At 40.4% G+C, this 23,894-nt stretch overlaps 1 protein-coding gene and 1 long non-coding RNA gene across 13 annotated transcripts in view; one reads left to right on the top strand and one right to left on the bottom strand.

Moving 5' to 3' along the window:
• Window positions 1-8,175: 8,175 nt before the first annotated feature.
• On the top strand, window positions 8,176-22,038 carry LOC106889110. 2 transcript variants are annotated; one of them, XR_001412255.1, is made up of 8 exons: window positions 8,176-8,517; window positions 9,035-9,120; window positions 10,879-11,012; window positions 15,165-15,258; window positions 15,343-15,532; window positions 16,203-16,359; window positions 16,440-16,464; window positions 21,708-22,038. It is a non-coding gene; the product is annotated as an uncharacterized LOC106889110 (long non-coding RNA). The 2 variants fall into 2 exon arrangements; XR_001412256.1 differs by lacking the exon at window positions 10,879-11,012.
• NEK1 (NIMA-related kinase 1) overlaps window positions 16,409-23,894 on the bottom strand; it is a 49,299-nt gene continuing 41,813 nt past the window's right edge. For all 11 annotated transcript variants that reach the window (XM_014943757.1, XM_014943794.1, XM_014943812.1 and 8 more), the window contains 5 exons: window positions 23,681-23,835; window positions 22,634-22,845; window positions 20,362-20,495; window positions 19,944-20,076; window positions 16,409-17,937 (listed from right to left, as the gene is read on the bottom strand). In XM_014943757.1, coding sequence (XP_014799243.1) covers window positions 17,924-17,937; window positions 19,944-20,076; window positions 20,362-20,495; window positions 22,634-22,845; window positions 23,681-23,835 — 648 coding nt within the window. In that variant the 3' untranslated portion in view covers window positions 16,409-17,923. The remainder of the gene's footprint in view (window positions 17,938-19,943; window positions 20,077-20,361; window positions 20,496-22,633; window positions 22,846-23,680; window positions 23,836-23,894) is intronic.

The raw sequence follows: 23,894 nt of genomic DNA, 5'->3' as shown, positions 1-23,894 counted from the left end.
GTTCGTGAGGTGGAAGGCCCGGCCGGGCACCGGGGGCTGCCGCCCGGGAGCCTGAGGGGGGAAGGCGGGCGGGTGGTCGGGGGGCTGCCCACCCCCGCCTCGGTCTCTGTGGTGAATCAGGCCCGGGGTGCTGCCAGGCCCCACGGAAGGGGGGGCCGGCTTGTGTGGGGCGAGGGGGGCCCTCTCCCGGCGGGGTGCCCGGGCCTGGCCCCCGGCTGTACCCCTCCTGCTCCCGGCCCGAAGGGTGAGGGTCTCGGTGGGGCAGGGGGGAGGCCGGGGCCGGGGGGAGACGCGGCGTTTCCCGCCTCTGGGCGGGGGCGGGAGGCAGGTGGGTGCCGGGGAGCGCTGTCCCCCCCTTCCAGACCGCTCTGTGATAAGGTCGAACAAAGCACGAACCCCCGGTGTCCGTGCCTCTCGCGGGGTGACAAAGTTATTTGTTCAGTGTTCCTCAAGTAAATAATCAGGTGAGGTCAGAAACTGCCCGAAATTGGCGTCTCTCTTGACACACACACCCCCCTCATGTTCAGGAGATGAAGCGCTTGCTTTGGAGGCTTTTTTTTGTGAAATACCTCTCTACTGGACTGTTGGAATGAAGGAGGAAGTAAACCCTGAGGTACATACACATTATCATAAAACAGCAAAAAAGATTTTTTTTTAAAAAAACCCACTTTTTGAATTGGATGAGGCACCTTGTCTGTGGATGCTGAGAAAAATCTAGAGAAATGCATAAGTTTTGATACAAGTTCCAGTTAAAAAGCTTGCCTGTTGCAATCCAAAAGCTTCCTTCTTGTGTGTAGTTCTGAGGTACTCAGGTTTGCTGTCATTCTTACTGAATGGTGTGTGCATATGAAAAGCATTTTTTTTTTTTAATGGGTTGTGTAGGTCTGTGTAAGTTGATGGCATGATTGGCTTTTCTGTATTGCTTTCTGGGTTTCTTAGCTTGGTTGTTTCCTACAGTAATGATATGCTGTGATCATTAAGATTCCCAAATATGTGCTTACACTGAATACATCTCTTTTTTTTATTATTATTTTATTTATTTATTAGTAGTAGAAATATTGAAAGAGCTAAATATCTACAGTTCATTAAGAAATAAGTTCCTCCCCCATAAATTCTGGAGTTTAGGAAAACTGATACAGATGGGGTTCTGGTCTGTGTCTGTGCTTTCCAGGGAGTATCGTAACATAAATAGAAGAGAAGGATATAAACATCTGATACGTAAGGATATGCCCATGTCTCAGAGTATTCCTCTCTTTTGCCGTGTGAGCATTGCCACTGCGGAAAGAAGGATAATCAGTGCATTTAAAATAGGGACTTGTTGAATGTAAACAAAAGTTCATCTTACAGTGGGATGTCAGTCTTGGCCATAGCTTTTCCAAAAGATCTCATCAAGGTTGCGTGTAATAATTTGCCAGTCTTTCCAGCATAGTTTTGTAAGCAACACAGTCACTGTTGTCTAAACTTCGTTTACTACCTGAGGAATGTAAAATGTTTTAAAACGCTAGAGGAATTTACAGTACAGGTGGTGCACCAGGGAAGCAAGATGAAAGTTCAGGGAAGCAGGATAAAAAGATTAGCCCTTTATCAGGGCTGGTCTTTGATAATGTTTTATGTAAAGTCTGTAAAATACTAAAAATATTTTGGGATACTAGCCAAAGCAGTAAACATTCTGAAGAGTATCAGATAATCATGTCACTTCCTGAGCAGCAGCAGTAGTTAATTTTCAAACAAATATAATCTATGTAAAAACCTGTGGGTGTGCGAGCTGATGTACGGCGCTGCCCTCTTACGGATGAAGTGTTTGAGTTGGAGTGGCTGGAACAGGCTGACGCCAGGACTGAAAGGAATAGGATTGCTGTTACGTCGAAGCATTTATCCAGACACAAGCAGGGAACTGTACTTTGTACACTTTAACACGAGGAGACCTCTCTTTTTGAAACCGTTCCATTATTGCGTGCAGTTAATTAGTTCCTTGCATGACTTACTAAGCAATTGATGCGAAGGAGAGATTGCACAGGGCAGAGAACCATTAAAAACACAGATTTGAGCGAAGAGGCCCTTGAGTTACTCAAGTCCCTGGATCTCTACAGTTATAACATCTATTAATATTTGTTTATATTTGTAAAAACATATTTTACACATCTTTGGTGTAATAAATTTTACCTCTGAAGTTGGTTTTCAGGCACAAACTTTTTTTTTCTCCAACGTATGCTGTTTCTTTTAATCTGGAAGCCATTGGGTAAAGGAAGACGCAAAGGGCATTAGGCAGAACAACAAAACCAGAATGTCAGTAGCAGAACTGGCAACGCCTGGTTCCTTTCTTTTTTCTGTGTTGTGTGTCCAGCATCCATGGTGCAATAAACCCACTGTGTCCTCTGTGCTCCTCCTTCCTTTTTACCAATACCTTCTTTTTCTTCTGGGGACCAACCAGTTTACAAGCTTCCCCCCATGTCTTCAGCCCTTTCTGCCAAAACAATCATACTTTCTCTTCCTCCCTAAACCCTACCACGATAATTCCTGTTTCTATCATGTTTCCAAGTATCCTTATTTTTTCCTCTGTCCTTAAAATGCAAGGCAGCACATGCTGTGCCAGGCTTTGAGGAACACTGGCTAATTGATAAGTTGGCAGCCTAACAAGAAGAGATAACTTGACCTTTGCTGTGCCTGTTTCTGTAGGGGGGACGTTAAATTTTAGATCTTTTCTGGATATGACCACTGTTTTCCATAAAACCTAGAGAATCTTAATATCTTTACAAATACTCTGTCAGGTTTTGCCAATTAATTATAAATAATTGGGAAGAGGGGCTGACAGATGCACTCTATAATCATTTACATCGAGTTCCTTAGGGAATTTCAGAAGTAGCACAAGACATTTTGGAATAGGATTCCACTTGTTAGCATGCAAATCTTTTGAGTCATATTGACATTTGTAAACCAATGCATGAAAGAGCAAAACCATTAAATGCACTAAAATGCACTAATGCACTGAAAAAACAAACCCAGGTCCAATCTCCATTCTAATACTACAAAATTTCCCTGAAGATTTTGTCACTGATGGCAGGATAACCCATCTCCTGAAGGAGTCATGTTAGCAGTATGTATATTTAGATTCATAAACCAAAACCGAATAACTGAAGGCCCAATAGAGAAAACCTGGGCTGTGAGAATAAACGTATGAATTGAGTTTAGTTGTGAATTCCATCCTTGAAATCTTGACACAACTACAACAGGCTGAAAGGGAATTAGAATCATGGAACAAGAGGTGTTACGTCCTGTCAGAAAGAAAATGTAACAGAAGATAGTGTTTTGTGGCAGTCATAGTCTGGTTGGTTGGTTGGGTGTTTTTGTAGGTTCAGGGATGAATTTTAACATTAAGATTATTTGTACTGAGAAGAATAAGCATGTTTTTGTTTTAAGATATATTACTTGTACTAAACTATTTTCATAGCTATTTTTTTTGTCAGAAAGGATGATGTTTCCCCATTTGTAATGTCCATGTTAGCCTTTCTTTCCCGTGCAATATAGATCCTGAGCACAGACCAAAAAGGTTAATCTTATTTCCTTGTAAAATGACCCCTGGAGATGCAGTGGCAATTTCCTCTCAAAGGCCACGCAAAAATCCCACTGACATCAATTTAGTTAGAGTTTACTGCCGATGGCCATGCTGATAGTGCTGGCTTTGTATTGGCAAGCACAGCACGGAGTGGAGTGTGCCAACTTTCCTCAGTCTCCAGTGGGAATGAGCAAGGATGTTCTTCGATGACTTCGTTCCGTTTTCATTAAAGATTTTTTTGTGTGTGTGGTTTTGGTTTTGGGGGGGGGCTGTGGGGAATGTGGGTTGGTTTGGGGTTGGTTTGTTGTTTTTTTTTCCAACAGGATGCGTATGCTGCAGTTAGTGCTATCGTTGAATTGCCCAGCTCGGTTACTGTTGGCAGAATTTTAGCAGCATGGAGCCCAGCACGGCTGGTATTGATCCAGTGGGTTTGCTGGCAAACTGAGTTTTGTGCTGCCCCTGCTGCACTTTCTGTGTTGGGAACTAGTCTCGAGTAGATCAATGACCGTAATACAAGTGTACTTCTAAGGCTTCTGCATCCTGATAGAAGGATCTCTGCTGGTCTTGTGTTTGTGAGGAAGCAGGAGAAATGGGTGGTTGTGTTTTCTGTACATTTTGGCTTCTAGTTTTACATCTTTGTTCTGTATTCTAGGCATCTAGCTGGGAGTATAGACAAGATTTGCCTGGCTGCATCTCAAACCTGCCAAGACAAAGATGACATTTGACTTTTGATTACTTTTTAGTTTCCTGTTTTCTTGAGGAGAGTATCATTTGTGTGTTAATGTTGTGAACTAGCACTCTCTGACAATGTGAAGCTGGGATCATACCTTTGCATATATTGATGCTTTTGAAATAACAATTCGTGTCACAATGGGGGAATATGCAACAGAAAAAGTGGCTGTGACACTGAAGAATAAACATGTTACAAACTCTCGGTGTTTAGATGAGCTCTTTGTTATCTTAAGGTGTTACCACCAGGCTAGTCAGGGGAATACGTGTACTGGGTTTTTGGGTACTTGTGATCCATGTACCTCAGCTGCATTGTTGACTGCTGTACCTTGCAGAAATGCAGTAAGGCATTGGTGTGTGTAGGTGGTCAAGAACTTGATTTAAATGATCATTACACTGTTGGGAACATAGTGCCTGCACCTCATTAACCAGCAAGCGAAATTGCCCTTAGTACAAGCAAGGTTAAAGAAAAAGCAAAGGAGAATGCTTATTTAAAGAAATCAAACTAGATGACATAGCTGTGAAGATTTTAGAAGAGGTACAGAGGTGTAAGAATCCATTCTTAATAAGTTTATTCTGAAATGAAACTATCTTTTTCCTTCCTTGCATTTGCAGTTGATAAGCCACAGACCTCACACGTGAGGCTGTAAAGTAGGTCCTCTGCCTCTCTAGAATTAGTGTCCACAGGGGAGATTCCTTTGGGGACAGCATGACAGATTCTCTGTTCATTGCTTTTCTAGGTACCTCCCAATTCTACTTAGATCTGCTCTCCCAAAGACTGGTAAGTGATTCAGGATGTAGTTGTAGAATTATTGACTGCCCTAGACTTCTTGGAATACTTACACGCCATTGTAATAGTTTGCTACATTGTTAGCAAATGGTAAGCTATTTAAAAAGCTATTAATATTTTTCCCACTTGCAAAGGCTATGAACAATTCACAGGGTAAAGCTGTTTCATATGAACAGTAAACCAAGAATCATATAAATGTTTAAGTCGAATTACTGTGTTACTGACTCTAGCCTGAGATCAGGCAGAACTGTAATCAACCACTTTGAGTGATAGTGGGCTGGAGTGACTAAACTCCAGTTTTATCTTTGAGGAACATTGTGACAAATGTTTGGAGTTTTCACAACCCAAACAGATGAGATGAATTGCAGGGCTCAAACATTTTATGTATTTCTTTTTAAATAAGCAAAAAAATAATATGATAAAGGATATTCAACTTTCATAAAAGTTTACTTAGTCTTCATTACCACACCTCGTTACCAAAGTATCTGAAAGAAGCTGAACATCTGGAGACTGTATACTTGGCAGGTATACTGTTTGAACAAAAAAGCCCCACAATATTAGGGGGAGGTGGAACTGTTGAGGAGAGTCAGAGGCACTTTTGCACGTGGACTGTGCAGAGGGAGGGAGGTTGTGGATGTTGGGAGAAGTCTGTGTCCATCACGTCAGGTCTACAACTCCTAGATTCTGTCTTTTGTTGTATTTTGTATTTCTAGAAATACCCTACAGCTTCATTCTCTAAAATCCCGTGAGACAGACAAAGCCAGTCAGAAAGTTTCACGAACAGGGAAGAATTCACAGCACTGTCTTATTTTGTCTAGAAGGGTGCTGCATTCAAATTAACCCTCCTAGAGCAAACATTCTTTGGCAAAACCTCAGGGTCCTATCCTCAGAAAAGAGTCCTCCAAAAGGTAGCAGGGTGGAACTTCAGACCTTTTCACGTTTTCACACCAAATATATCTTCAGAAGACATTAAGCACCCCCTTCAGTCTTTCTAGATGAGAAATTTTCAAGTCCGCTCAGGGTATGGGCTCCATGAAGAGTGATTTAGGGGACGTCATTTCTCTTTTGGGCACTGCATGACAACATAATGAAAACTCAGAAATTTCTGCAGGTTTTCACAAACACCTTATCCTAGGTGTCTTATTCTAAGAGCAGTTACTGGAAGTGCATTTACAGAGGAGAAACTCTTAAAAACCACTTGGGCTTTTGTAGTCATTAAAGCATGAGAAATGTACAGTAAACCGAGGGTATGTCTGTATGTGGTTTGTGTGTGTTTTATGGCGAGTCCTGCAGTTCCTCCTACTGTCCGAATCAGGAAATGGGTTGAAAAGCACCGTACTCCCTTCACCTACATCTCCTCTGCAGTGAGAGCCTGTTTGGGTTTTGTCCCAAACAATTTTGCCGTGCCATGCTCCCAGGCGTAGGAGCAGGGACTGGTACACTGCTCCTGGATGAATACCCATCGGCTTTCCATATGAAAGTCATGTGTTTTTAGAGCAAAATCTGTGAGAAGAATTTGCGAGGTTGTTTAAATTCTACACTAAGCCATTTTTGAATTTTGAGTGCTGCAACAGTTTGATAGTTTGCCAAAAAAAAAAAAACAACCCCCCCAAAAAAGGAGTTGTCATGTTAGTTCTTAAAAGCATGCTCAGCTAGTTTTTTTCAAAGAGATTTATTTCCTTAAAATAGCATTTTCCTACTAAAACTGCCTGCTGGGCAGAGCTATCTGACAGGCACGTAGAATTATCAGCATGTTTACTTTTCAAACATCTCTGCCACACTCGCACAGTTCTGCTGTGGTATCAAACATACACGAGTGATGAAATAGGTTTTGTAAGAGTTTGTGTACTAAGATATAAAAAATTAAAATGTGTTACAGCATTGAAAGTGCACTAACATTTCTATCCCAAACTTGTCAAAGCAGCGTCCTTACACCAAGGCAAAGCATTTTCTTTAACTGGAGCATCCCTTTTTGGAATTTATCTGCAACTATAAGGAAAGTCACATTCCCATCAGCACCAATTATACTTCTTGTGTTGTCTGAAAGATACAGAAGCTCCTTTACAGCTTCTGCAATTTCTGGTGCACTTAGGAAAGGATGTAGGCAGAGGTTTGGATGTCGTCAATGTACTATCCATGTACTGTTGGTTTTGTCTGTGATATCTTAGAAACAAAAGCAAGGATTTCTAGTGGAGCCTGACTCTGAAGAAAGGTTTTGGATTGCATTGGGATGAAAGTAAGGGAATAAAGGGACAAGTTCCCTGGTAATTTTTTGCAGAATCATTATCATTCTGCTACCACAGCTCTTTACAAACAGAGGAACTTAGCAAAAAACCCCAACATTTCCTTGTTCAAAATAAGATTAAGGAAGTGAGATAAATTTATGAAGTATCCATGGCACTGCTTTGGATTTCTTTTATAAAGCTTGTGACTTGGCTTTTAAGTCGATGAAGACATTGAGACACAAAATGAATTCTCTGAGGCTGCTAGCGCTGCAAGGCTATATAATCACTCTGGGATTGCCAAAGATATTTTTTTTTTTTTGGTAGATTTGTGTCACTTTCACTCCCACACATCTGGCAAGAGACCTCTCTGCACTGGCTTAGTTGAAAATCTTATCTCATAGATCATTACTAGCAATAAATTCCAGCCTTTGTGCTTACTTATATTGTCCCACAGCCTGGAGTCACTGATTTTGTGGAACTAGGAATTTGAGCTGTAAAATATTTACTCACTAACACACACTAAAAAAAAAAAAAAAGCCTCAAAACCAACCCTCTTTCATTGTGAAGCCAGCTCAGAAAATGTAAATCATATCAAACTGACTGTCAGGGCCAAAGAAAACAGGCAGCTGGATTCCATCCCTTTAGCTAAGAATCAGCCCTTAAATACCTCTTAAATATACACTTTATACGAGCTGTAGTCAAACTCATTTTAAAGTAATGTTTTCCCACGTGTCCTAGAGAACGTGAGCAGAACTCTCTGCATGTGGATGTGACATGGGCACTGACAACGGGTAACCGTGCCAAAAACCTGTTCGCAAGCATCACTGCAAACTCCTAATGAAGTTCTACCACCATTCTTCTCTAAGGTCACACCTAACACTAAAAAGAGAGTTGTGTTTTTCATCCGTGACGCAGTCCTTAAATCCAGCGAAGGCAGCTGCAGTCAAAGCAGTTGTCAGCAAATGGTCTGTGTGAGGTGTTTTCCCTGTGCTAGTTGACGTTAGTCAATGAGTGTTTTTCTGGTATTGCATCCTGGAAACATTCTTATTTATGGTATTTATTATGCTCTTCCTTTTCTAGATGACAGGCATGGGAAGCACAAAGGCAGAGTTGTCTCATACATTGAAGACTTCACAACTAGTAATGAAACAGACTGGAAAGAGAAGGCAAGACTAATGAGGGGAGATAATGATGGGCATAGATGCAGCTATCTCTGCAGGGTAAATTAAATAATTTGCTGGGCAGGGAGCAAAGGGACAATTCCTAGAACTAAACCCAGATCTCCAGTTTAGTGACCTCACTCCTGGAATAGCATTAATGAGCAGAATCAGAGTTAGGAATGACCAGCAAGTGTTGCTGAGTAGTGGATGCATTCTCTAGGTGTGGGGAGATATGGTATGGAGACACCTGAGATGCAGTGTTCTCTAATAACCCTCCATTCCCAATCATCAGATTTCAGAGAAAAAAAAATGGCAACTGGCAGATAATAAAACCAGAATATTTTCCAAGAGTCCCAGTAATCATTCTTGAATAATTTACCTCAGCAAAAACAAGGCAGAATAAACAATCAGGGTATAACAAACTTGAAATACATTCCCCTGTTGTTTTCGTGGGACAAATTAACAATGTTTTGACTCTGCATAGTGTTGCATAACATGAAACATAGTAGTTTTAACCAAAGTACCGGGATAATCCAGGAACAAGCTGTAACTTAGTTTTTGGCATTTTTATTTTCAGTTTCCCAAGTGAATAGTAGTGAGTGTGTGGAAGTGGTTTCTAATCAATCCTGATGCGTATCCACGTACCCTGCCATCTACAATGAGGTTAGTGCCTTATAGCTGCTGCGGGAAGCTTAACTCACTTTCATTGACTTCAGGAGGATTAAGTCAGAAACAATACTATTTTAATGCCATTTTTTGTATTTACTTGGCAAATACTCCTGTCAATTTAAAGTTTCCCATGGGAGGTGTCAAGAGGTCACTGAAATTTTCCTGGGCAAGGGAGGGAGAGGGGTTGAAACCTTGGCCTCCCTGCTGCTTCCTTCAGTGTTTTTCTTCATGTCATTAGTGCTGTACTCGGCACTTTTCCCCCAGCTTCCATTAGGAGAGGGAGTGAGTGCATGTACAAATGTTAGTGAGAAATGGAGGGAAGAAACACAGAGAAGGCTTCCCTGCTGTTTTATTTGGCTAATTCTAGGCCTCGGTAACAGTAAACTTAGTCACAGAAAGTGAGTATAGAATATATTGTCTACTATACACAAAAAACTGCCAAGATGCTTTCAGCACATTTTTTTTCCCCAGTTCATTCTATTATTCTACACAGTCTTCGGTCCAAGGATCACAAAGCCTTTTGACCTCTCTGCTATCCTATGGCAAGGAAATACAGTTCCCTAAGGCTGAAAAAGCATCAGGGTTTGATTTCCAGAAATGAGGTACCTGCAATTTTCATGAATATCAGTGTAACTGTAAATGAGCAGCATATTTTTCAGTCACCACTAAGGCAGACAGAAATGCAGAATGGAGGGGCAGGAGAGACACCCCACATCTTACAGGCTCTGTCTGCAAAGCTTCTGAACTTTAGCTGGAAATACCTGCATTAGAGCTAGTGACTGTAGGAAGGGATGCGACCTGTTTCATCCTATGGATTAGTGTGATCCCTCTAACGAGCCCCCGGGGTTTATCATATGATAAAGCAGGCAATTTCACAATTACTAGATTTTTTAAACTATTTCAGTTATATATTTCTCACCTTTTTAACTGCTATAAGGCAGAATAAAACACTAGTGAGGACTTCTGCCAGGAAGTGAAAACAAAAATAGTGTTATGTAAGTGCATTACAACTTGATTAATGCAGGATAAACATTATACCCTACACAGCTTTTGCTCCTCAGCAGGCCTATTTCACATTATGTGTTCATGCATAAATTTCTCTTACTAACACCGCACAAGCAGGTCTTGCACCATCCTTGAGAGATGAGCTTTAGGAACTGTTACAACGTGGTTTAAGTTATAGCTCCATCTGTTACACCCCTTCCTTCTGATGGCGACTGCTTTCACTGTGGCAGAATAGCAGAATGGAAGATGTGCTCAAATCCTCGCTGTGTGAGCTGATGCAGGCAGGACACAGGAGCAACCACAAAACCAGGGATTAAGGGCAAAGAACAGATTTGGATCAGGGAACCTCTGGAGCAGCACCTGGGCAGAGGCAGGCAAGTAGGGGATGCAGGCACCATGGAGTGAGAGTCCTTTCTAGCAAGAGAGTCCTCATTAGCAAGGGAGCGAGAGAGCTCCCACTTGCTGTTTGGGCCTGTATTTCAAGGATTCTGGCAGGCAGAGTTTTCTGCTGGGCTTTGATCCTTTAAACAGCCGGGCAAGAATGTCAGGCCTGTTTGATAAGGTGCCCCTGAGTCCATCCCAGGACTATGTTATCTAAATGCAGATGTTCTGCTTGTTGAGCACACAAAGCTAAGCAACGATAGTGTAATATATGTGTTTTCCAGCACCCCACATGCGAGTCACTTGGGCGTATTTACAGTCCTCCTCACCAATCTTCTGTTACTTTCCCACACTCACCAACTGCAGCTCCAAGTCTGGTGACGTGGCTCAGACCTGTCTTTGCAGCAGTTTTATCAACGCTCCCGTGCATTGTGCTGAAGCCTGAGGGTGGGCACGTGTTTCATTCTACTGGAGCCAAGAACAGGAGCATCTTAATCACAGTAGGATTTGACTCAAGCTTTCTTTAAGTTTTACTGGGAGGAGGGAGGTCTTATGACTGCGGTCATCCACACTCCAGTATTGCATGTAGACAGGACATGGACCTGTTGGAACGGGTCCAGAGGAGGGCCACAAAAATTATCAGAGGGCTGGAGTACCTCTCCTGTGAAGACAGGCTGAGAGAGTTGGGGTTGTTCAGTCTGGAGAAGAGAAGACTCCAGGGAGACCTTAGAGCAGTCTTCTAGTGCCTGAAGGGGGCCTACAGGAGATGTGGGGAGGGACTCTTTGTCAGGGAGTGGAGCGGTAGGATGAGGGGAAACAGTTTTAAACTGAAAGAGGGGAGATTTAGATTAGGTACTAGAAAGAAATTCTTCACTGTGAGGGTGGTGAAGCACTGGAACAGGTTGCCCAGAGAAGCTGTGGATGCCCCATCCCTGGAAGTGTTCAAGGCCAGGCTGGATGGGGCTTTGAGCAACCTGCTCTAGTGGGAGGTGTCCCTGCCTATGGCAGGGGGGTTGGAACTCGATGGTATTTAAGGTCCCATCCAACCAGAACTATTCTATGATTCTATGATTCTATATATGGCTAGATACTGGTATTTATGGTGGAAAAATCCACCTGTTACTGATCTGAGCAGTTACTGTAATATCACTGCACAGTGAGCAAAGGTCACAGGCCAGGATTGAACTGTGCTCCTTTTCCCAGCTGGCAACACTTAACCCCACTGCCTGTTAGAGTCAGAACTTGCTGGAGTTTCTTCCTGGACAAAGAAGATTGCCCAATGTAGAGAAAACAATAGCGGTCGTCTGAGGAAAGGAGGCCCTGCAGTGAATTAAGCCAACGCAGCCAGTTAAATTATTCAGGGCCCTGTGATCATTAACTGATGTACTAAAGTCCACGGTGGAACAGGATATACAATTCAGTGCAGTCGGGCTTTTCAACAGCTGAAAAGAAATGCTATGTTATTAATAGCTAAAAATCTCATTAGAGTTGTTTTCCTGCTGTGGAAATAATTCTCCATGTAAATTTACTAACAGTAAAATTCAGATCTACTAAATAAGGCTTTAAAACTGTTAAGCATGAAAAACTAAAAAATATTACTGTTTCTTAGAATTAAAAAGGCATAAAAGTATGTCCAGCGTTAAGTCCAAATTTGCTCTAGTGAGGAACTCAACTGCCATGATAATCTTCTTCACTTTTTGATTTTTCACTTACACAGTTTGAAGAACAAGACTAAAATACTCCAAGCTGCCATGTCAGTTATCAAAACTCACATCAGTGGGAAAGGATCAGCTGAGAGTGCTACAAGAATGGTAAATAAGATGCATTTTATTACTTTTAGATTTTTATGGAGGGTTATTACAGCTTAACACGGAGGAAGAAACGAGTTGTAGAGGAAGTACAAGAGCTCCAGTGGTTTACAGGAAGGAGAGTGACTGACCCTTCAAGCAGTGGTCATGCTGGTGTAGCTCCGCGGTAGGTGGAGCTCAGCTCATTACTTAAAGACATCTCAGGTTTTCTGTCTTTTCTATATCCCCATCAGAGCACTCACTTCTTCAGAAAAAGGCTACTACCTTACTTTTGCAAAACTACTCTGATAACATTTAAAATAGTTATAGCAGCAATAAGACAAGCAGCAATGAGAGCTCCTGACTGCTGATGGGGAAGGCGATGGAAGGAAAAAAGTAGCGTCCCTGAAGCACTGTTTGAGATCTAAAATTTTATTAAGAGAGCTAGAACTGCCGAGTTTTTGCCTAAAGTTTGAATCGGGGGATGTTTTATCCTACATTGGTGATACAGCAGAAATGCACACTTCATCCCTTCCCCTAGAGAAGAGATGACTGTCAGGACTGTCTGTGGGACACAGCCAAGGGAGGGCACGTCAAGGACCTGAGTACGGTTCCGTTCTCGGTAGAGCGTGTCTGCAGCAGCTCCAGCCCTGGTGCTATTTGCAACTGAGCTGTGCTTTCTCCTGGCTGACTGTGGTCCCCAAGGGGACATCCATCAGCCAAGCAGAAGTGACTCATGCAAGGCCCCAGCCTCACGCTCCATACAGTCGGCCTCAGGGATGGCTCACAGAACTGTCACAGCCGCCCTGAAACTGAGGCAGCGCCACCCCACTGGAGTTTTCCCCACTCTGTATCCCCGCCTGGTTTTGGCTTTTGTTGTGCAGCTGATGTGAAAAAACTCTCCAGGTATTTGGCTCTGTGAGTTTCTAAACTATATCGTTAAAAGGAGAGTGAACAGAATTAGCTAAATCCCATCTTAGTTTAAAAATGACTGGGAAACAAAATTTGGAAGAGTGCACGAGATCAGGGGTGCTCAAGGCAAGGAATTCAGCTGGAGCGGCTGAACTCCTATAGATGTGTCTCACAAGTAACTACCAATTAATACATCTTTATGGAAGCAGTTCAATTAAGGTTTTAGTTGCTGAAGAAGTGTTTTTAAGACTCTTGCACAAGCCAACCGTTAAAAGCGCTACTATTTGAATTGATGAAATCATCAGCTCAGCTGGAAAACATCAACTTGGAAATGCATTTGAAGTGTGTATTGCATTAACACACAAATTTAATTTAAAAGAAGAAGCTGTTTATGGCTTTTAAAGCTAGTACTTAAACTCTGCAGATTGCTCCATCTAAACTGCTATGAGAAAAATGGCAAACAAGAAATGCTGTAGGAACAGTAACGATTGGTTTTTATTGTATGCTCAATTTTAGTCTACACGGCTCCTGAATGAAAAATTGTTAAAATAAGGTTTGAGAAAGCACACAGTTTTGGGGGGGGAGAAAAACGTTTTAAAGGCTTGAAAAAAATATCAAAATTCCATCTTTGGTTTGTCACAGTTAATAAAGTTAAGAGGAGCCTTAGCTTCACTGGAGCCTCGAGGAGGTGCTTTCAGTGGAGCGCAATGGGCTGCAATGGGGGCTTCTCCCCGCTGCGAACGGCGGCACCCGCTGAGGCGGGGGTCGCCCCCCGGCGGAGCGGTTCCGCTGCCCCCGGCCCCCGCCTGCCCCGGGCCCCGCCGCATCTCCCGCCGGCCCCGCCGCCGTTATGCTGCCACCTGGCGGCTGCAGGGCGGCACCGCCGCCTCCTGACAGAGCCGGGCTGGATACCCTACAGCCTTTCTTAAGAGCTCACGGTTCAACCCCGAGTTGAGGACCCTTATAAAAATATTTTGTAAGTTTTCAACGGATTCAAGCAAGGTTGCAAAGCTTTAGAACAAAAGGGTTAGGGGAGAATCCTAGAATCGGCTAGTTGGAAGGGACCTTTAAGATCGAGTCCAACCATCAACCTAACGCTGCCAAAACCACCGCTAAACCATGTCCCTCAGCACCACATCTACCCGTCTTCTAAATACCTCCAGGGCTGGGGACTCACCCGCTTCCCTGGGCAGCCTGTTCCAGTGCTTGACAACCCTTTTGATGGAGAAATTTTTCATAATACCTGATCTAAACATCCCCTGGCATATTTTGAGGCCGTTTCTTCTTGTCCTATTGCTTATTACTTGGGAGAAGCAACTGACACCCCACCTCGCTACAGCCTCCTTTCAGGTAGTTGCAGAGAGCAATAAGGTCTCCCCCGACTCTCCTTTTCTCCAGGCTAAACAGCCCCAGTTCCCTCAGCCGCTCCTCACAAGACTTGTGCTCTAGACCCTTCCCCAACTTTCTTGCCCTTCTCTAGTTTGAATTAATATTTACGCACAAATCAAAGCGAGTGGGAGACAGAAGCACTAAAAACTGAAATAAGAATTATTGACAAATGCTCTAGGTGTCTATAAGAGCACAGAGAACCGTGTCAGGAATGTGGTACTCTGGAACTTAGTTTCAATCAGCCATTCACTTACCAGCCCACAGAAAGGTTACTCACCTGCTTCGGTTCATGTTGCCCAACCAGATAATACGCTTTTCTGAAGTACCTTCTGGCAGTAACTTCAAATATGCACTCAAAAGTTCCACAAACTGAAGAGCAAAAGGCTGTGTTCTTTGAAAAAGAATCTGGGCAGCCACGTGGGGGTAGGATTACTGATTCTTCTCAGCTCAAAGCAAAGCCAGGCAGCAGTGGAGGCTCCATCTTACTGCCCCAGGCCACCAGGACACGTTCTCTCCGGCTCTGTCTCCCTGCTGGGGTTTTACTCCTCTGTGTTGCTTTTCAAGGTGTACCTACAGCTGTAAAAGGCACAGTGAGCCAGGAGAGGCCGGTGTCATGGACTACAGTCACATCTACATGGCAGCACAAGGGACAGTAGAGGTTTGGGTTTTTTGGCCTTTGTTTTTTTGGGAGGGGTGTATGGGGGGGATTGTGTTTGTTTACATTTTGTTTTTCTTTTTAAAGATTCCTCATCTGACCTACAGTTGGCTTCAGGGGTCAAGCAGCCTGAGGAGAGGGATATAATGTGAAATAATTTACAGAGTATGCTTTGTGCCAAAGCCACCACCATTCTGTATTTGCTACTGGAATTACAACAGAAAATTCCTTATAGTGAAAGTAATATGAGCACAAGCCAAATGCTCAACTCGTTTCAGTAAGTTATTACATACAGACCAATAAATCATGCTGAAGTCACACTGTCCTCCCTGTCTTTATAGTGCACATTAGCTAGGGATTTAAAATTTCAGATAGAAGTATTTCTTTAGCAGAGAAACTTATTTACTGTGTCAATTTTAAATTAGCTCTTGAGGGATTTCAGGCATATCCAGTAGCGGTTGGCAGGTTTGAAGATTATTCCTGAAAAGCTGTGCACAATCTATGCATATTTTTCAAATCATTAATTGATGAAAAGCTCTATGTCTGTAAAGCTTGAAAGATACAGATTATGTCCATTTTTCTTAGCAGAAGCAAGGCAGCACGCTGCGTAAGGAATGACGACTCTCAATAACGCTATGATTTGAATTTAAAAAGAATTAGACACCCTCCACCCCTTAGTTTCAAGGCCGTATCACCTTAAGAACATCCAGAACCATACAGCGCAGAATAAACCACTGAGTGCATTTTCTTCTTTTCATATGGTTAATCTGTATTTTTTTAAAATTTAAAGGTTTTAGGTCCTCCCCCCAAAAGGTGGGCAAGGTATGATTTGAAAAGCAAACCTGCAAAGGGAAAATAATGCAGACTCATTCTTTAATAAAGTCTTTAGAGTGTAATTGGTAAATGTCATCAATGATGCAGTTTATGAGGATCATCTCTCCGAACAGATTATTCAGCAGCAAAAAAGCAATGGAAGAGAAGCCAAGTGAAAAGCCCCAACATTTACTGTGGGAAGTTTAAAGAAAAAAAAAAAAGGAGCAGCACTGACCAGAACCAGGACTGTGTCCAACAACGATCACATTTTCTCATCAGATGAAGCAAGAGGTGATTATCAAGTAAATAAGGATTTTAAAAAATTAACATATTAAAGGCATTTATGATTTTAAATTTTATTCTCATTGCAGATTCCCAGGATACAGCTGAAATAGAGTAAGTTTGGTCAACCCTTTAAGAACTGGATGCGTTTAAAAAAAATTAACACTTTTCAGTGGGCAAAACTTTAATAACAACACCATAAAACAATTATACAAAAATCATGTACATATTTTGACGGTTCTAAATAATACATATATATATACTTGATTTAATTTGTGGAGAAGTAACTTTTGACAGTTGGAGATTGTGACTGGCTGTAGTTGAAAAAAAAAAAAAAAAAGATCTATTTTTCTCCAATAGGGCAGTTGGAAGTTGGACAACTCATCAGATTCATAACAAGAGAGTTACTGGATGGGTAGGCCAATAAAGCTGTTCCAGAGATGACTGGAAAACAGCAGTGTACCTCATATCTCTCCTGCACAGTACCGCTTTGACAGGAGGAACTGGGAAAGGGGGGTCAGAAGACCTGGTTTTTTTTCCTTCCCAAGTGCTGGAAATCAAGCTACAAACATGAGCCAAAAGATGAGGGGTTATCACATAGCACTTGTGTCTCCAATATTTCATTTTCCCCCATGGCTGCTGGAGCCGTGAGTGTTAATGGTAAGAATTTAAAAACAAACTGGCAAGACCCCACTCCTTTCAATTCAACAGCATCCTATGTGATCATTGGCAGGATTACAAAATTCAAAAGAACTTGGGATTTTGGGAAGAGGAAGAAAAATATTGGGAAAGAAGTATTTAGCTCCAAATGAGTTTTACAATCTCAAAACCCCCCCAGACATTTCAATGACGACTGAAGTACCAGTTTGCCTTGATTTAGAAAAACTGTTAAGATATTTCAGATGACACTGGTTAAAAACTGACAGAAGCCTTCAGCTTCAAAACACAGTAGTTTTTTTAGTAAGAAAAAAAAGCAAAATACTCAAACTGGACTACTAGATTAAGATGCCATCAAAATACAACCACGAAGGTCAATAAATATGAAGTAATTTCTTTATGTACTTGTAAAGAGAGGCTACTTGAAGTATGTGAGTGACCAGCTAGACATGGGTACTGCCACAACACAGTAATGCTTCCAGTTGCTTAACCAGACCAGCCAACTGTTCATATGGCAGAAACTCATGTTTTAAATTAGAGGTCTCAGGTGTTGGTTTTTTTTTTTTTTTTAAATCAGAGTATCTACAGGTATTTCTTCCTATATTTCTTTTGGAATTTGAGAGATTACAGGTTTGGGGTGGGGTTTTGGTTTGTTTGTTTTGTTGTTTTGGGGTTTTGTTCTGTTTTTTAAATTTTGGGCATCTAATATTGAATGAATACGTATGCAAGTACACACAAGAGACGTGTAAGGTATCTCAGTTTTAAAAGGCATGGTTTTCCTCTTTCATACAATCAACATTTTTTGAAGTCTTGCTTCTCCTGGCCCATGTTACATTCTCCACTACAATTTGTTACTCAGCTGCAGACTTCAAACACCGATACGTGGTACGGCATTAAGGGATTTCCTGAGTCTGGTTTATTCATCATTATCTGTAAAAAAGCAAGAGAGGGGGAAGACACAGTGAAAAGGAGTGACAAACACACACAAAAATCAAACTGAGGTTACAAAAACTACAAACCACAGTTCAGGTAGCAATAATACAAGAGTCACCAATGGAGTGGCTGTTACCAAAGCTGTCTTGAAAGCACTGTGTGTACAAATATTGAACACCACGTCGTCCTTCTTGGATTCGTGAATTTAAGATAGAAGCAGCCACTTGAGATGAAACTGTTAGAACAATTCTCTTAAAAAGCTATATAGAATTTTTTCTTTTCTTATTTGAGGAGTATAAAATTTGAGATAGAAGCTCATGAACACTCTTCTGTCACTTGTCCTCTATTCACCTTTATTAGCTTAGGATTTTTTCTTTAAGTGTCTGAAAGTTAAAGAACTATTTAAAATGTAGTTCTTTAGATACTGTAGTACTAAAGTACCACACATGTACTTTAAATGTCTGAAGTGTAAAGAACTACTTTTTCTTTACATTTTTGTACGCTACCACAGATTGGTAAAATACAGAATTAGAACTGAAGCTATTCAGCCAGTTGTTAATCAGCATGTTGCAAGATGAAAGTCAGCTCATTTAAACAGGATTCACTCAGACAACAGCTTACACTTTGTACACCAACATTTCAGCAAATTGTCATTGAAGCCTTTTAGTACTAGTTTTAAATATCCTTAAGGCCAAGTGTCAAGGAAAAGGAACTGGTAACACGATAGTTACCATTTTCTTCTATATTGCCAGTCCTTTGGACACTTGAAAAGTAAAATACTACAACACATCTCTCCAGTTCTGTCATTAAACCAATAAATTGTGATTGAAAAAATATTGTTCGGACACTTTTCTGTTATACTTCTATGACACAGAATGAAAACACCACAGTCCTGGTTATTCTTACTGAGTGGTTCTGTATCAGTAGCAAAGAAAAATTCAGAAAGTGTAATTTGTATTAGATTTTTTTTTAAGGTATTATACATTTAAAACTAGTTTTTAAGACTTTCCCCCCACCCAAGCATTTACATATAAAAACCATGGAAAGCTATAATCTTATTTGACACTTTATTCACTGTTATTGCAATGTATTTGTAAAATAATTTAAAAGATGAAGAAATTAGATGTTGCCTAACATGTATTAGAATATTTTTTTCAAAATTGAAGTACATTAGATAATGATCATCGCATTCATTTCTAGATTTCAAATTTCTATAAAAATAATTGAGATCCTAGATTTCTTTTATTTTTTTCCTCTCCAGTAAAGACTTAAATCATTAGAAATCTAAAATCCCATAACTGCAGTTACATTTTTGAACATGAGAGAAAAAAAAAACCAAAGTAATTTCTTATTGATAGTGGTTTGTGTGGTATTTCATAGATCTACAAACTCAAAGATCTATGAACCATCTGTTTGCCTGGTAACGTGTGCTGAGCCAGGCGGGGCTCCCAAGCAAGATAAAACCTCTTCATATATTACTGAGCCACCTGAAAACTAGGATGGATGGTACCTCCACATCAAGTTCTTCTGAAAAATTACAATTACAGGATAAAGAGCCACATAAAATTATCTTTTCAGAAATGCATTGATGGAAAGAATCATATAAATTAGCTAAAAGATAAATTAGCTAAAAATTCATTTGTTCTTAAAATTTAATTACTTTTAATTCTGAAAGTCTTTTTCTAGACTTCCATCTTCCCAATTTGCATAACTGTTTTACAGAAATTAAATAAATATACTGCACCCTTCATAAGACAACTATTGTTACAGCTGCCTGTGTATGCACAAGCTGTTAAAACAGAGCAGTCAGCAGCCTTAACCAAAGTTTGTCACGTTTTGTCACAGGAATAAAAATACTCTTGGTGAAATAAAATATTTTTATCAATTTAGCCAATCCATGTAACAAAGCACAAGTATGTTTTAAAAGTATATTAGAATCTATTGTATAAGACTAAGAAAAAACACAAAGCCAAGCCATAACTGCCAGGACACAGTGGGATTACCTTCTTGGTAGGCTCCGTCTGCCATTACCAGGTGAAGTATTTTGGCATACAGGTGTTTGTGTTCATTTCCAAGAATAGTCTGAACTATGGTTGAACAAGTATCAATATTTTCGTCTTCATCTTCATGTATAGCCTGAAAGAAAGGACAATCCACATTGCCAAAATTAAAATGGGTCAGAATTAAATAGTTCAAATTTATTAAATGCAACGCATGGTTAAGCCCAAAGTTCTCCTCTTTAATCCACAGACATGGTATTTTCTGTGTTCATAAAGTAGCGTGTTGAAACAGAGTAAGAGACTAAAGAAATAAGCATTGATTCTAGTCACACAATGCAATTAGTTACTGGCACAGCGAACAGCCCTAGGTACATTTATCTTGTTTCTTAAAATATTTTCCACTTGAGGTTATTCCACAAACCTTTATTTTCTCATAAACTTCAATGAATTTATCAAAGCCTATTTCCTGCTCCAGGTTATATCTCAACTCTTCCAAGTGGCTGAAGATACTATCACATTCTTCACATTCACTGGCAATCTCTCCATCGCTATTATCTGTAAAGAAAGAAAACAACAGTAAAACCCCCTCAGTTTCCCTACATTCTTAATGTTGTTTCCATCCATGTCCCTAAACTTGATATCCACACAGACCTCCAAACATAATGAAGGTAAAGTAGGTAAATTATGTAGGTAAATTTAGGTAAATGTAGGTAAATTACATGATGTAGGTAAACTCAGGACCACTATATGATGCTGGCAGATGTTTTGAACAACCTGCAAGGAAACAGGGACAGTCCGTTTCTTGACAGCAAAGAAATTCTGCATCCCAAATGGGAAGCATCTAGCTATCTCCTCTGAAACCCCACTCTGACAGTCAGCCATGAGGGTACTCGTACTGAAGGAAGACAAGGTATGGCCTGAAAGCAGGCTTTTATTTACCAAAGCAACGCTCCACATCACCATTCCACATATTGCTGAGGTGGAACTGATGCAGGGTTCAGTGGCTGTCCCACGCTAGGGACAAGAGCTCCTTAACACAGCAGCTGCCTTCTAGCAGAAAATAAGGAGATGTATATTAAGAATCAGTTATTTAATTTCTGCACTGAGATGTGTCTTGTTCCATGGAGCAAGTCTAGAAAGCCCAGCACTAATTCAACTATAAAGTTCTTCCTTCTTTTCTGAGTGCATCTCCTTTGCACAGCAAATTCAGTGTGCCAATTGGTGCAACAAGATACACGACAGAAGTGAAGGTGGTTTTGCTTATAGGCTACAGAAATCTTACAGATCTGTTTGGAACAGTCAACCATTAGGCAAGATTAAAAAAAAAAAGGGATCTATGTAAAAATACAAGACACCATTCCTATGTAAAATCTTACTACAAAATACAAACTGCTTTTGCCGTAAGAATAATACTTCCTTAAATAAACATTTGAATTATGAAAGGATTTACCTACCCAGAGAAAGAAAAAAAAATTACAACTTTTTAGATTTCAGAGCTTATATTATAAAATGTTTTTTAAAAATACGTAGTATTGTCTGATAGGTGACAGCTATTTCGTGAGTTAGTATTAAAACTCTACTACTTTCAGTTCCTATATGTGACTAAGTGTAAAGTATAATCCTGACCAAATCATATCCCTGATTCAAGTATCAACAGTCATATCAATAAGAAATTATTATCAAAATAAAAAGAAAATTTGTATATGGGTTAAAAACCCATTAGATGACTATACTTAACTCCTGGATCTTGGATAAATTTGGTTTCAGATTTTCTCTGTTGCCCTGAGTTTTGAAGGCCTCCCTCCCACCCCCAGTGATGCAACCTGCAATTCTTCCAAGATACCATGAATCTCAAGAAGTTGGACACTGACATCAAGTGCTGCAACGCTTGCAACAACAGTCACAGGAACAGACAGTATTGTATATTGTTAGTGTATAACATCAGCATTGTCAAAAAAGTGAAAGAAGATGCTATTACCTATGTTTATTTTACCTTAAGATACTTACTGAAATGTATTATATAGAAAATACCTTACAGGAATACTCACAGATTTTCAATGTGTTCAAAGTTGTCTTCAATAAACAAAAATTACACTAATCTATGTTTCAGACTATTGATTCTATCCATTTTTTTTTATACTGTATTTTACAGCACTAATAAAATACTTATATTTCAACCAGAATTTAAATAATAGAACCAAGACTTGAGGACACCAAGTCTGCATTAGACTGTTAGACTGCACCAATAGCTATTTTGGACTAAGGACAAGGTCAATAATTTCATGGTCCTTTTGGCTGCCCATTATTTACTTAATTGTAATGTAAGCTGGATCCCAGATACTCCAGTCATGTCAATTGATATTTCTTTTTCACTCTTACATTGCAGTCATGAATTATTCAAAACCTATGATGTGCACGGTCTTTGATCTTCCTTGCAAACAAGTCTTAGACAACTAGAGAAAAAGTGACTTAAAATCACTGCCTAACAAATAGCCAACATTTAATTTGCAGCATTGAATGTTGCTTAGATGTTGACCTTAACATTCAGAAAGTCTAAATAAAAAAAACTTCTGTATATAAGCTATTAATTAGAACTTTATTTTTTTAGAAGTATACAATAGAAAAACATTCTTCTGTGTTTGAATTGTTAACATCAATAAATAATTATAAAACAGGCATAACAGAAATTATACCTGACTGCCATTCTTCATTAAGTGCACTTTCACTGCTGGGGTTATTTTCATCTCCTTCCTCCAGCTCTGCACCATTTGTGATGCATCCAACAACATTAGCCTTTAAGGTAGACTCCTCCTCTTCACTGAATTCCTCACTGGGCTGCTCCCTAAGCAATTGCTCCATTGAGGCCCGGAGTTCCTGCAAATCTGTATCTGCCTCCCCAAACATACTGGAAGAAAGCAATATAAAGGTTATATAATTAATACTTTACAAGACAAACCCTGTGGGAAGAGCTCATTCCTTTTGTTAAATCAATAAAATACAGAGACAAATATTTGTGTCCTCAATCCAACAGGATTATGGCACTGATACCACTATATCACACAAGACAGAGGCAATAAAGATTAGCTAAGCAAATACCAGATGGTTTTGTAGAAAGATGATGACAGAACCTCTATTCAACTTAATTAGTAATAAAATTTCAAAATCTTTGTACTCGTGCACTATTATAGAACCCTGGCAAGCATAACATCCCTAATCCAGATTAAAACGTGTCTGGAGCAAAAAGAGATTTAAGTCTTATCAGAACAGATACACCAGATGATTCTATCCTTGCAGACTACGCAAGCTGCAGGGAATAGTCAAGAGCCAGATTTTGAAGCCCCTGAAAGAATTTGAGGGACTTGAAGGACATCCCAAAGTATAGAAGACAGATGAGTGAGATTCCCAGAACATATGAAGAAAAAAAATATTCTAGAAATCTTTATTTCTAGAAGAGTGGTAGCCATCAGCATCAGTGGAACGTGAGGCACAGAACCCAGACAGAATAACATCTTGGATGTAATTTGGAAAAGAAATTCAGACAGCAATTGTAAGCAGTACATCCCATTAGCTTCTCAGTTCTCTGGAACAAGACTCAGAGTAAATGGTGATTCAGTGCAGGATTTTTAAAACTTGGGTAAAACACCCATGCTGGTACACTGTGTACAATTGTTAGCATCTAACCAAAAATATTCCTGATCTAAGATGCCTGTTGAAATACTCGACAAACCCGATACACTCACATGTCCTCGGAATCAGAGGGTCCTTCTTTGGCTTGTTCGTCTTCCGTATCGTCTGTCTCAAGATTGTGCTGATGCTGCACGTCTGCTACGCTGGGAACATCAACCAAAGTCCTGTACAGTTTGTAAAGATCCGGGAGCGAACACGTTCTCAACATCTGCAAAGGTCATAGAAACCTCTGTGGTAACAGCACTAAAAGACAGTCCGAGGTTACCA

The sequence above is a fragment of the Calidris pugnax genome, unplaced genomic scaffold (genome assembly GCF_001431845.1).
Source record: "Calidris pugnax isolate Ruff unplaced genomic scaffold, ASM143184v1 scaffold15, whole genome shotgun sequence".
Classification (NCBI taxonomy): Eukaryota; Metazoa; Chordata; class Aves; order Charadriiformes; family Scolopacidae; genus Calidris; species Calidris pugnax.
This window is presented reverse-complemented; position numbering and strand designations above follow the sequence as displayed.